Source organism: Stegostoma tigrinum, chromosome 28 (genome assembly GCF_030684315.1).
Source record: "Stegostoma tigrinum isolate sSteTig4 chromosome 28, sSteTig4.hap1, whole genome shotgun sequence".
NCBI lineage: Eukaryota > Metazoa > Chordata > Chondrichthyes > Orectolobiformes > Stegostomatidae > Stegostoma > Stegostoma tigrinum.
This window is the reverse complement of record NC_081381.1, coordinates 32,808,434-32,822,483: the sequence shown is the minus strand read 5'-3', so window position 1 is coordinate 32,822,483 and position 14,050 is coordinate 32,808,434. Positions and strand designations below refer to the sequence as shown.

Sequence of the window (14,050 nt, the reverse complement as noted above, 5' to 3'; positions counted from 1 at the left end):
TTTTAATAGTTATTATTGAATCTGCTTCCTCCACTTTTTCAGGCAATACATTCCAAATATTGAGTTTGATACTTTTTTCTCATGTTTCTGGTTCTTTTGTCAGCTATCTTAAACCTGTGTCTTCTGGTAGTGCGTGACGGCAGGTTATGTGGTAACAAGATCTACTGTGAGAGGTAGTGGACTAGGACATGGGAGAGTTTAGGCCCTAAAGTTACTGAACTCCGTATTGAGTCCGGAGGGCTGCAGGGTCCCCAAGCAGAAAATGATGTGTTGTTCTTCCAGCTTGCATTGAGCTTCGCTAGAACACTGCAGCAAGCCAGACAAACATGTTGGTCAGGGAACAGGGCGGTGCGTTAAAGTGACAGGCAACGGGTAGTTCAGGGTCTTTTTTGCAAGTAAAATGTAGATGTTCTGTGAAGTGGTCACCCAGTCTGTGCTTCGTTTCCCCACTATAGAGGAGACTACATTGTGAGCAGTGAATGCAGTAGACTAGACTCTGGGAAGTGCAGGTGAAGTGTTGCTTCACCTGGAAAGTATGTTTGGGCCCTTGGATGCTGGGAAGGGAGGAGGTAAATGGACAGGTGTTGCACCTTTGCTGGTTACAGTGGAAGGTGCTATAGGGCTGTGGGGGGTATTGGGGGTGAAGGGAGTATAGACCAGGGTGTCCTGGAGGGAAGGCGGAAAAGGGTGGGAAGGGGAATATATTTGTCGTGGTGGCATCTTGCCAAGATATTCTGGGAACAGCTACTTTGAGGGTAAAACTACAGCAGAACAGTGGGAGGTGTTCAAAAAAGTTCTGGATGGGGTATGGGTCAAAATGTTCTTGTAAGAGTGTATTTAAGGAACAACAAGCACAGAGAATCCTGAATGTCCTGAATATTTCAGGACTGGACAAAAGATAAAGGAGAGTTGTATAATGGGTACAAAGGGAACAAAAAACAGCAGAGGTCCTAGAGAAGTACAGAAAGCGCAGGAGGGACATGAGAAAGGGATGCAAATACAGAATTCAAGAAGATGAGTTCAATGAACAAGGAAATATAGGAGGTTTTAGTGGTGTTAAAAGTGGACAGAACTGCAGGTCTGGATGAGTCCTAAGCTAGGCTGCTATGGGCGATGAGGAAGAAAAGTGCAGGGGCCCTAACCATCCCACATGGGAGGTGCCAGAGGACTGCAGGACAACTGACATGGTTCACTTTACTAGAAGTGTGTGGTAGAGATAAACCGGGGACTTTGACCGGCGAGTCTATTAGGAGTGTTACACAAACTAATGGACCAAATAGTGGAGGAGAAAATTAATCTCTGTTTACAGAGGCAAGATTTAATCAGACAGTCTGCATTGCTTTGTCAGTGGGAGGTTAAGAAAATCTGGTGAAATTTTTCAAGGAGGTGACCAAGTGTTTGGATAAAGGTAGGGCAGTTGAAGTAGTTTATGTGGATTTCAGCAAGGCCTTTGACAAGGTCCCATTTAGGAGACTGATAAAGAAGGTAAAAGCCCATGGGATCTGGGATAACTTGGCAAGTTGTATTCAACATTAGTTTAGTGGTGTAGAAGGTACTGTGACTGAAACTTAAGACCATAAGACATAGAAGTGGAAGTAAGGCCATTTAGCCCATCAAGTCCACTCTGCCATTTAAATCATGGCTGATGGGCATTTCACCTCCACTTCCCTGTACTCTTCCTGTGGCTCTTGATTCCTTCTGAGATCAAGAATTTGTCGATCTCTGCCTTGAAGGCATCCAACGTCCCGGCCTCCACTGCACTCCGTGGCAATGAATTCCACAAGCCCACCACTCTCTGACTGAAGAAATGTCGTCTCATTTCAGTTTTAAATTTACCCCCTCTAATTTTAAGGCTGTGCCCACGGGTCCTAGTCTCTCCGCCTAACGGAAACAACTTCCTTGCGTCCACCCCTTCTAAACCATACATTATCTTGTAAGTTTCTGTTAGATCTCCCCTCAACCTTCTAAACTCTAATAAGTACAATCCCAGGATCCTTAGCCGTTCATCATATGTTAAACGTACCATTCCAGGGATCATCCGTGTGAATCTCCGCTGGACATGCTGCAGGGCTAGTATGTCTTTCCTGAGGTGTGGGGCCCAAAATTGGACACAGTATTCTAAATGGGGCCTAACTAGAACTTTATAAAGCCTCAGAAGCACATTGCTGCCTTTGTATTCCAACCCTCTTGAGATAAACGACAACATTACATTCGCTTTCTTAATCATGGACTCTACCTGCAAGTTAACCTTTAGACAATCCTGGACCAACACTCCCAGATCCCTTTGTACTTCTGCTTTACGAGTTTTCTCACCATTTAGAAAATAGTCCATGCTGTATTCTTTTTTCCAAAGTGCAAAACCTCACTATAACCCACCTAATCTACACATCCCTGAACACAGTGGGCAATTTAAACTTGGTGTACAGTGGCATTCCACGGGGATCAGGGCTGGGTCCCTTATTATTTGTGAGATTCAGAAATGATGTTGATGAGAATGTGGAGTTGATGGTGATAAGTAAGTTTGCAGATGATGCATAGATTGGCCAGGTTGTTCGCAGGAGGAAGGTGTTGGGTTATAGGAAGATGTAAACGATTGATCAGATGGGCAGATCAGTAGCAGATGGAATCTAACCCTGATAAATGTGAGGTGATGCAGTTTGGAAGAGGGAACAAGACAAGGGAGTACTCTATGAAGGGCAAGACATTAGGAAGCTCTGAGGAACAGAGAGATCTTGGGGTATTTGTCCACAGATCCCTGAGAGCGGTAGGGCAGGTTTAGATGTAGTTAAGAGGAGACCATACAGATTGCTTGCCTTTATCAGTCATGGCATAGATTTTTAAGAACAGTAAGGTCATATGGAGCTGTACAGAATTTTGGTTAGGTCACAACTGATGTGCTGTGTGCATTTCTGGTCACCACACAAGAGGAAAGACGTGATTGCACTGGCATGGGTGCAAAGGAGAACCATGGTGTTGTCTGGAATGAAGCATCTCAGCTATGAAGAGAAGCTGGTTTAAGCTTGGGTTATTCTCTTTGGAGCGGAGAAGTGGGGGGAATCTGAGGTTTATAAGATTATGATGAACATGGACAGAATAAATAGAAAGTGGCTGATCTCATTAGTTGAAGGGTCAATAACAAGGGGACATAATTTTAAAGTGAAAGGGAGGAGGTTTAGAGCGGTTTTGAGGGAAAATCTCTTTCACCTAGAGGGCCCGTGAGGTCTGTAATGTGCTGACTAAGCATAAGAAAAACACAATTAGAATATAGAGAAACTGATTTTAGCTGTACAGGGAAGATTTCATTCCATTCAGAGAATCATAGAATCTCAACAGTGTGGAAACTGGCCCTTCGGCCCAACAAGTCCACACTGAGCTTCAGAGCATCTCACCCAGACCTATTTCCGTGTAACCCACCTAATCTACACATCCCTGAACACAGTGGGCAATTTAACATGGCCAATCCACCTAACTAGCGCATCTTTGGACTGTGGAAGCAAACCGGAGCATCCAAAGGAAACCCACACAAACATGGGGAGAATGTGCAAACTCCACACAGACAGTCGCCCAAGGGTGGAATCGAACCCCGTTTCCCGGTGCTGTGAGGCAGCAGTACTAACCACAGAGCCTCTCATTGTTTAGAGTAAGCAAATAAAGAAAAACTCCTAATGCCTGAAAGGCACAGAACAAGAGCACGCAGACTTAAGAGGCAATTGACAAAAGAACCAGAGGTGCCATGAGAAAATAAAATGTTTCTGCAGTAAACAGTTAAGATTTGGTAGTGGATGCAGATTTAGTAATAGCCCTCCAAAAGGGAATTGGACAGATATTTTATGAAGGGAAAGAATATGAGTAAGTAGCAGGGGATTAGGTGACTCAGTTTGTTGCTGAAAGCTTCCAGAAGGTATGCTACTGCAGTTCAATTACCTTGATACTGAAACAGTAACACAATATTTGGCACGTTAACTGAATGGAGGGAATACCTTTACAAAAGTGTAGGATGGTTGAATAAAATTTGTTACCTTCAATCAAGCAGCTGGTCCCACCCACGCCTTAAATGTGTACTCTCTGACCTATGGTCCACAGTTGCAGCTGTGAGCAGGGAGGTCATTTAACGTGATGCACTAACAAGTCACCAAGCTCCTTTGGCTGCACTTTCCAAACAGTTGATCCCAGTAACCAGAAGAATAAGGACCGCATACACATGGGAGCATCACACCTGCAATTTCTCTCCAAGTCAAACACCATCTTGATGTGGAGCTATTTGCCATTCCTTCACTGTTGCTGGGTCAAAATTTGGAACTCCCTCCCTAGCAGCGTTATGGGTATGTCTACACCATTTGGACTGCAACCATCTTCTCAAAGGCAGTTAGGGATGGGCAGTAATGGTGATCTTGTCAGTGGCACTGATTTTTCAAGAAGGAATAAAAATTCCACCCTTTGAAAGCCATGTAGTCAAATTTTAAGCTTCATTTATGCTTATTATGTTTTATGGCCAATTTCCAGTGTCAGTATTGTTACAATGTTGGAAATGCGACAGTTAGTTTGCACAGATCCCCGAAACAGCAATGAGATAAAGGACTAAATAATTTGTTTTGGGTGTTGGTTCAGCGATAAATGTTGGCCAGAACTCCCTTGCTGTTCTTCAGATTGTGGCCTGGGATCTTTTACGTCTACCTGAGAGGGACCTCGGTTTAACATTTCATCCAAAAGATGGCACCTCCTACAGTGCAACACTCCTTCATTACTGCACTGGAGTGTCAGCCTGGGTTTATGTGCTCATTTAATTCCTTGGATGGAGCTTGAATCCACAATCTTCTGGTTCAGAGGTAAGAGTTCCATGATATCTAAAAGTGTGTCATTTTGATCAGTCATAAAGATATTTAAAGAATAATAACTAGTGTCTGAATACATTTTAGTGGAAATAAAAACTGTCTGGTCAGCTAAAATGAAAAGTCATGTTGAGTCCATTATTGAACATTATACCCCAAAATGTGCAATAGCTTGTGCTCTGAACAGTGAATCACAAAAGTTCTTAAACATGGAACTCTTCTTCGAAATCTTTCAGAGATTGTGTGCCACTGTATCTAGTATATGATAATCTACTGAGGCATGGTAATCTGTGATTAGTTACAACCAAAGTTTGGTGTAAATACGCCCACCCACCCATATCTTAAAATCAGACTGACAACAAACATGGTCATGTACATGAATAACAGAGTTAAACAGCACATTGTTGTTAAAATGACATTTTGTGCATGAATCATGTAATATTCCGTGGGATTATTGTACCCAGTTTGGCTAGGATGCATAGTTCATTTCAGCCTGTACTGAAAATTGAAGATCTGTAAACATAGCTACCAATTTGACGTGTGGAACATCACCTTTGCTTTTTTTATCATTATGTTTCCTTTCTTTGAGAAGGGAATACAAATTTAACAGTAGTTAGTGGGAAGTTTTAATTGAATCAGAATTTAGGATTTAACAAATCAAGGCATTTTGCTTCCTAGCTAAATTCATTTTACATATAGAGAGTTCAGAAAGACATGAATAATTGACTTTAAAAAATGAAAATAGGATATATTTCCTTATTTACATTATTCAAGTGTAATTGAACTTCAATTTTACTGAAATTGAAACAGATCCAGAAAAATATTGTACCTCCTGTTTGAATCGACAGCATATATATTTGTCAGGAAAACTCAGCCAAAATCAAAATTATGTGACTATACAAGTCTGATCTTCAATTGGATATCCTGCATCTCTAAAATGCAGTAAACGCTAGTTTAATTATTTGTTTTAAGGTTATGAATAGATTGTGAAGAAAAAGATGCACAATAAAATCCAGAATCAAAAGTTTGAAACTGACCCGTGTTGATGTTGTTTTGTTAAGGTAATGTAACAAACTATTCAGTCTTTACATAGAAAATTTTTGGAACACAAATATTTCTCAATCATGACGCCTTTTTAGTTGTTGAACAATTTAATATGTGCCTAAAGCTACCATTTTTGGGGGTTTTTTTGCAACCTAAATTGTTTTGAATTTCTTTAGACTTGTGCCAGATCCATTTATTCATGAGACATTGCTGCTTTTCCAATATAGAATTTAAATTTAAAAATTCATGGTTTTCACTGAGTTAGACAAACATTGATGTTTCAAGTTTTTAATACCTGTCTTGTACTGTAAGTTTTGTTGCTAGAAGATTGATATTTTCTTTCCAACATATCATTCAATTGTGTTGTGATGTGTCAATTAGTATAAAACATTACGGGATATACAATCACTTCTGTCATGAGTAAGGGCCTGAGTGGAATGTGGATGCTTTTTTTAGGAGCTGGGTAGAAAAATCTAGTGGTTGAATGACTTTGCACTGCATTGGGCATTTCTTGCGTTATTATTCACCTGGCTTCCTTTCAGTTGGGTAGTGATGTTTGCTGCAGGGAGAACTGAATTATCTTTCAGGCCTGTGAATTTCACTTCCATGCTCTTTTATATTTTGAGGTTTGATTTTAAACATTCTCAACATGTTTTGTGAAGTTGAAATGAGCCAGGTAGCATTTGTTGTGGTATTGAATTTGGGAGATGTACATGCTTGTACTCCATGTCGCTACGTGTTATACAATGAATCAAGACTGGTAGCAGCAGTGATTAATCTGAACTAAATCGTTTGTTATGACTGTATAAATTTATTTATATGTTGATCTTTTGGTTGCTCTGAAATAAATATAGGATTAATTTCCTTTGAATTCATTATTGGGCTATCTGCAGACTTTCTATGCAAGCAGGATCCAGATGTTCAACTTGAGCACCAAAGCTGCACTGAAGTTACACAGGAAGCTAATGGAGACACTGGAGGTACTGTAGCAAGATTTGGAATGAATGCTAATCTATGGATTGCTTCAGTGGAAGAGGAATGAAATTGGTGACACTGCTATGGTGCAAATATGTGCACATTTTATTGGAGTTGCGCACACATGGAGACTTCTGTCATTTGAAACTGACTTTGACAACTATCGTTGTGTCCAGGTCACTTTCTATGATATTGGATCATGTAGAAAACAATATTTCAAATTCAGTGCTTAGGCTTTAGTTACTTGATTGAGCTAAACTGGGGTAGTTCCAGGGGTAATTGGGGGAAATGCTAATAATTTCTATGTGTAGAGTGAACAATGTGACTTGAAATGGTGGTCAAATCCATTGTAGTTATGTCAGTTGGTCACTAGTTAAGCAATAGTTAGAACTGCTGATGCTGGAGTCAGAGATAAGAGTGGAGCTGGAGGAGCAGAGCAGGATAGTTGACATTTTGGGTTGGGACCCACCTGTCTTCCCCAGCCTCAATCCTCCTCTTTATTTATTTCGGAGTTCCCTTCCCTCTCCCCCATCAATCCTCCTCTTTATTTATTTCGGAGTTCCCTTCCCTCTCCCCCATTTCTGAAGAAGGGTCCCGACCCAAAATGTCAACTTCCCACTCACTTGGAGAAATGAGATAAGGATAACTCTTTGGGAAGTTTAGCTGAGAGGTTTTTAGAATAAAGAATTTTAAAGGAAATGTGAGAAAGATGAAACAGGGTGAAGTGCTCAGAGGAGGAGGGGGAAAAATCATGTTGAAATTTGATGCTAAGAGTCCCAACACCATTGTGATGGTTTAGGCAGGAGAAGTTTTGGATGGTGTATCAAAACAGGAAAGCTGTAGTAAGGATTGAATTGCTAGCACTCATGAGCTGAGTTTCTGACATGGCCATGAAGTCAGAGCAATTGTTCTCACCTTGTTAGCAAGTCAAAAGAGTATTCTGGACATCACTCCCCATTTCCCCTTCTTAAATGTAGGGCTTTACCGTGAGTGTAAAAAAAGAATGGTTGCAACATAGTTGGAGCATGTTAGGCCCATGGTATCTGTGCAGGCTCTTTGCAAAAACAGTTCATCTAATGCTGCTCCATTGCCTTTGTCTATTTGTGCTGCAAACAGTTCTTCTGGTAATGAACCAAAATCTTTTTGAAATCTATGATTGAATCTGCCTTCACTGCACATTTGAGTAGTACATTTGAGATCTTGAGATTTTTCTTATGTTTCTTTTACCAATCATTTTAAACTGATGTTGTCTGGTTCTTGATTCTTCTGTGAAAGGAAGCAATCGTTCCACACCTATTTCATTTAAATTCCTCATCATTTGAATGCGTCTGAAACTTACTGCCATACTTCCGTTACTCACACTGAACAGTCACAGCTGCTCCAATTTATATACGTAACTGAAGTTTCTCCGCATTGAAATCATTCGTGAATCTTTTCACATCCATTTGAATTCCTTAATATCTTTAACGTTGTAACATCGCATGATGTTTGCTTCCCTGCTACTTTTGGGTTATGGCCCTTCATGATTAGGATCAGTTATGTTAGATCAAGTAAGACTCCACAGCAACAACAAAAAAGCCTTGTTTTTTCAAAATGGTTTCACTTCAGTATTTCGGGACATTGTTCATCTGGCATAAAGGGCAATCTAAGGAAAATGCAGAGCAAAAGGGAGAAAAAAATAGTTTTAATAACTGCTCCCCCCCCCCCCCCCCCCAGAACTGGACTATTCTTGCTAAACCAATCATTCCGTTCACCTTTTGACATTCTGCTTTAACCCTACCTCACTTTAACCAGTCACATGCTGCTAAATGTCATGGTGTCTAATTTTATTCTGTAAGGTTCCTATGAAGTGTTATGTATGTTTTGCTGCATTCAAGGTGCTATATAATTTCAAGATTTTCTCTTTATTAAGTTACTTGTTCTTTTCTCTGACTGTCATTCTATTTGACATCCTGAAAAATTATGGAATTCTATGTAAGGTCACATTGTACTTGATTCCTGCTGCAGCACCTGCACTTATACAACATTTCATTGCCTGACTGACCATCTGTTAGTTCCATTTTTATGTTTAAAAAGTTTTTGAAATGACCATTGTTTATTTTATCATGTTTACTAGACAGAAACACCAATTTCTTTTCTGGTAAATAGGGTAAGCTGATGCAAAAACTTTGCCGCCTCCCCCCATACTTCATCACTAATATTTGCTACTGCTACAACTTTAATTAGTTTTGTTGAACAATCCACTTGAAAATGTGAAAACCGCCTCATCACAGAAAATATGTCTTGAACTTCAGTGTTTACCTTACCCAATGAAGGTAAATGTTACTAGCACTGGAAAATCTGGAAATTTACATGAGGATAAACTTTTAAAACATAGATTTAAAATAAAAATCCTTTGATAAGGTATCGCTTAATAGTCAAACAAATAAGGCCTCCATACAGAGCCAGGGTGCAATAGCTGGCTGGCATCAAGGTGGAGAGTAGAGACTAGGTGTAACATGTAATTGTTCTTCGTGGCTGAAAGTTGAAATTGTGTTCCCACAAGGATCAGTTCTGTGACAGCAGTCGTTTAAAATTTGTATATTTTTTAATGATCTTGAATTTGCTGCCTGCAAGGGTGGTGGAAACAGAGATGAAGACTTTATATATTTTATGTATATTCCACTTGAAAGACCATAGGAATAAAATTGAGACAGAGACTGATTGGATTGATCTACAGAGAACAGTCTTGGCTGCGATGGGCTGAATGGCCTCCTTCTATGCTGTAATGATTCTGTAACTTCTTGGATAATATCATTGCCAGGAAAGAAATGTATCCCTTGGGCTTGACATAGCTTTGCCTACTCATTGTGCTGTGCTATTCAATGCTTAATTGAGTCAAACTCAGGGAGACCAGAAAATTATCAATTTGGAAACTTTTATGATTACAGCAGTTAAACAAAGACAATAATATTGAAACACTCTTCACTTTAACTCGTCCCAGCTAATGGTTTAAGAAATGAATTATATAATATTTTCCTAGATTTTATTAGTATTGTGTCACTTTTGCAACTGATTGTCAGCTGATAACAGCTTGAGTGGTCTGCCCTTCAATTTCCTTTTCTTTGTTGGAGAAATTCTCTTCCAAAAGTCTAGTGATCAAGAATTTCTTCTGTGGGGATTTACAGAAATGAACTCCTAGTCTGTTCTAATCTCTTGGCACAGCTTATAAAACCACAAAGTACTACTTCCCAAATAAATAAACTATATTGAATTTAAATAAAGTAAAATCAGGAGCCTCTGTAACTTGGATTGTCAGAGTCAAGCTGTTTGAGTTTTAAAGCTTAATGTGATTTTATAAACTATTTTCAAACCTGTGTTTGGATGTTCCCATTATCTGATGGTACCAGGACTAGACAGCACTAGTTTAAGGTTTTGGACTGGGGGAACAGGTGGCATGAGAAACAACATTTTTCTGCAACAGGTGGTAATGGCCTGGAATACTCTGCCTATAAGGGTGTTAGAAGCAGAACATCATGGATTTCGAAAGAGAATTGGATAAGTGCTTGAGGGAAATAAACTTGCAGGACTATGGGGATATAGCTAGGGAAGGGCACTGACTGAATTGCTCTCCAGAGTGTTGACTTGGATTTGATGAACCAAATGGCCTCCTTGCTTGGCTTTCTTTTTAAAAAGCGTTGTTTGTGGGATGTGAAAATGAAAAGCGGATATAGTTGGCAATTGTGTTTAATGATATTAATTGATGATTTAGAAGTGTGGGTATTGCTGCCAATGTGAGGACAAATTGTAATTTTTCTTGTTAACTAGTCGATCAGGTGGTGTTCTTGGATGATGTCAATAATCTTGTTGCTGCACGAGAGGAATAAGCTAGTTTAATAAGAAACAGCCAAACAGTAGCATTCATCTAAGTCAAGCTATAAGTACCCTTTAACTATTTTTAAATAATTTACTCTGTGGTTATGTTTGATTTTGGAATTTGAGGTAAGAAGAGAATAAACAGCAATATGAATGCAATTTTGAAAAACATCATTGATAGCTTTTACTTAGATCTTTTGGATCATATTAACTATAAAAGTATTGTGTTGGACTTTTGCTGTGCACCGTTTTAAATAATGATTTGGGGCAGTTGAAATATTTAAAATATAATGAATGCATTTGATTATTTTTAGGTGCTTTGGAGCTTTTGCTGCCAAGAGTGTATAGATTCTTTTGGCACAGAAGTGCAGAATACTGGGCTGTGCGCGCAGACATTGTGGGGGTGGGGCTCATACTGCAGAGACTGCAGCCTGAATTAATGGATCATTTTCTCCTGACATTGGAAATTCCTACCATTGTCCCTTCATACGCACAGACAAAGACAACTCACCCAATTCCTAATTAAAATAGTTTCACTATAATCCCAGCAACATTGATGCACTGCCAGCCCCTACCACTCACTAATTTTTGCCCTGATTTGAATTTAGGTTTTGTAAATAAATGGATAGGTCTATTGACTGACAGATTGTAATCAGAAATTCTGAGAGATGCTATGGACTGGGTTCAGTGCATTCACATCAGAGTTGTTCATTGTGAAATAACAGTTTTTCTTAGCAAAAAATCGTGTTTGGTTTGTGGCTTGAAGTAATACAGAATATCTTCCAATTTATTGATGTATTGGATTAAAAAAAGCTTCAATATTGTGGTAGGTTTGTCAGCATATTACAATTGGAGAATCCTTGACAGGGCTCGGTATTTTTTCAAAGAAAGATACAGGATATTTTCCCACCCATTGCTAAATTACATGAAGAATTAAGAATCTAAAGATTTGTCAGCCCGATTGAAGCTGCTGTCGTGTGCTTTGGAACTATCTTTTGACAAATTAGCAGATTGTTCATGCAATGCAATGTGTTTATACTTTCGCAATGTTGAATAAGTACAGAAATTATCTATTTGTTCACATTTGTGGACATCACTGATAAGGCCAGGAATTGCACGTGTGGTGGTGATGAGCCACCTTCTTGAGCCCTAGCAGTTATGTAATGTTGGCAGAGTCAGAATGCTGTTATAGAGGGAGTTCCAAGTTATTGACAATGAAGAAATGTCAATATGTTTCCAACTCATGATGGTCTGTATCTTGAGTGGTAACTTTCAGGTATTGGTCTTTTGTGCACCTATTATCTTGATCTTATGGTTGATAGAGGTTGTGGGTTTAGAAGGTGATATCAAGGCTTCACAAGTTGCAGAATTTTTGTGGATTATACACACAAGCCTGGAAGTTGTCCAGGTTTTGCTGTATGAGGACCTTAACTGCTTCTGAATCTGAGAAGTTGTAAATAGGACTACATACTTTGCAATCATCAACAGATGTCCTCACTTCAGAACTTACAACGAAAAGAAGCAGCTGAAGATGGTTGGACTTGAGACATTACGCCTGAGGAGCTGGAGGTCTGTCTTGTCGAGTGGTAGTGTCCCTACCCCTGGACTGAGAGGCTAGGGTTCAAGTACCACCTGTTCTAGGGGTGTGTAATAACATTTCTGAATGGGTTGATTAACAAAATAAGTTAATAAAAATTATTTTGAAGAGCTAAACTGTTGTGGCACAGTGATAATGCCCCTACCTATGGACTATAGAGGTCTGGGTTCGAGTCCCAGCTGCTACAAAGGTGTAGAACAACATCTCTGATAAGACTGATTTTAAAATATAAACATATTAGTATACTGTGAAGAGCTGGACTCTTCTGTGGCAGTGGTAGTATCTCTACCTCTGAGTCAGGAGGCTCACATTCAGGCCTGACCTGCTTCAGAGGTGTATATTAACATCACTGAAGAGATTAATTAGAAAAACTGACCCGAAGGAGCCAGAGGCTTCTGTGACACAGTGGTGTATTCCTGTCTCTGAGTTAGGAGGATGGATTCAAGCCCACCCTGAATGAGTTGGTTCGAAAGATATCTATTCTGAAGAACTCAGAGATTTTTGATGCAGTAGTATTGTCCCTGCCTCTGTACCAGGAAGCTTGGGGTCAAGTCCCACCTCCTCCAGAGGAATGTAACAACATTGCTGAATAGATTGATTAGAGATTTATGTCATAGAATAGATCATAGAATCCCTACAGTGCAGAAGCAGGCCCTTCGGCCCAACAAGCCCACACCAAACCTCAAAGCATCCCACCCAGACCCATCTCTCTATAACCCACCTAATCTACACATCCCTGAACACTACGGGTAATTTAGCACAGCCAACCCACCTAAGCTGCACATCTTTGAATTGTGGGAGGAAACTGGAGCACTCGAAGGAAACCCATGCAGACATGGAGAATGTGCAAACTCCATGCAGATGGTCGTCCAAGGGTGGAATCGAACCCGGATCCCTAGTGCTGTGAGGCAGCAGTGCAAACCACTGAGCCACCATGCCACCCTAAAGAAATTGCGAACTATGCTTGAGTGAGGAAGGAATCGAACCCACAATCTCCTAATCTGATATATACAGATTTGCAAAGATCTGGAGTGTAATAGTTTAAAATGCGTACTCTAAGAACTAAGGGTCTCCTGCGGCACTGTGGTAGTGGTCTGGAAGCTGAGCCAGGAGGTCTGGGCCAAGTTCCACCTGCTCCAGTATCTCTGAACAGATTGATTAGAAGGTATCACTTCACCCTGAAGAGCTAAGGGCACTTGTGATGCAGTAGTGGTGTCCTTACCTCTGAGCCAGGACACCCAAGTTCAAGTCCAACCTGCTCCAGAGGTATGTCAGATCACTTGTGAACAGGTTGAGAAAATATCTGTCCTGAAGAACTACCATGGTGCTGTCCTGAGGTAAGATGATTAGCCTTCAACGACCACAGCCATCTTCCTTTGTGATGGGTATGTCTGACTAATGGAAAATTTTCCTACTGATTTTCTTTGTGACAGTAAGAAGCCATATCAAAACTAACTACTTAGTCAAATATCATGATATTCAATAATTGATATCAAGAGCTGTCACTTCCACTTTATCTCTGGAATTCAGCTGATTTATCTTCGTTTGGGCCAATGCTGTAATTTATTCAGGAGTTGAGTGGTCCTGCTGGAACCCAAACTGAATATCAATGAGCACATTATTTCTATGTGGTTGCTGCTGGAGATCACTTTCAGAGACACCTTTTGATGTTTTATTGATGATCAATACGGTGGCAATTGACTGGGTTGGATTTGTCCTGGTTTCTATGAACAGAACATCAATGAACAAT

General features: G+C 40.0%; 1 protein-coding gene across 2 annotated transcripts in view; it reads left to right on the top strand.

Annotated features, from left to right (window-relative positions):
• Nucleotides 1-14,050, top strand: part of rimkla (ribosomal modification protein rimK-like family member A) — a 60,397-nt gene that overhangs the window by 2,574 nt on the left and 43,773 nt on the right. Inside the window, exon 1 of one of the 2 annotated variants that reach the window (XM_059655649.1) lies at nt 4,738-4,826. The exons of the other annotated variant lie outside the window; for it this stretch is intronic. Within the exon in view, the coding sequence (XP_059511632.1) occupies nt 4,793-4,826 (34 nt within the window). The 5' untranslated portion in view covers nt 4,738-4,792. Of the gene's footprint in view, nt 1-4,737; nt 4,827-14,050 lie in introns of those variants that run through there. 2 annotated transcript variants of the gene reach the window in all.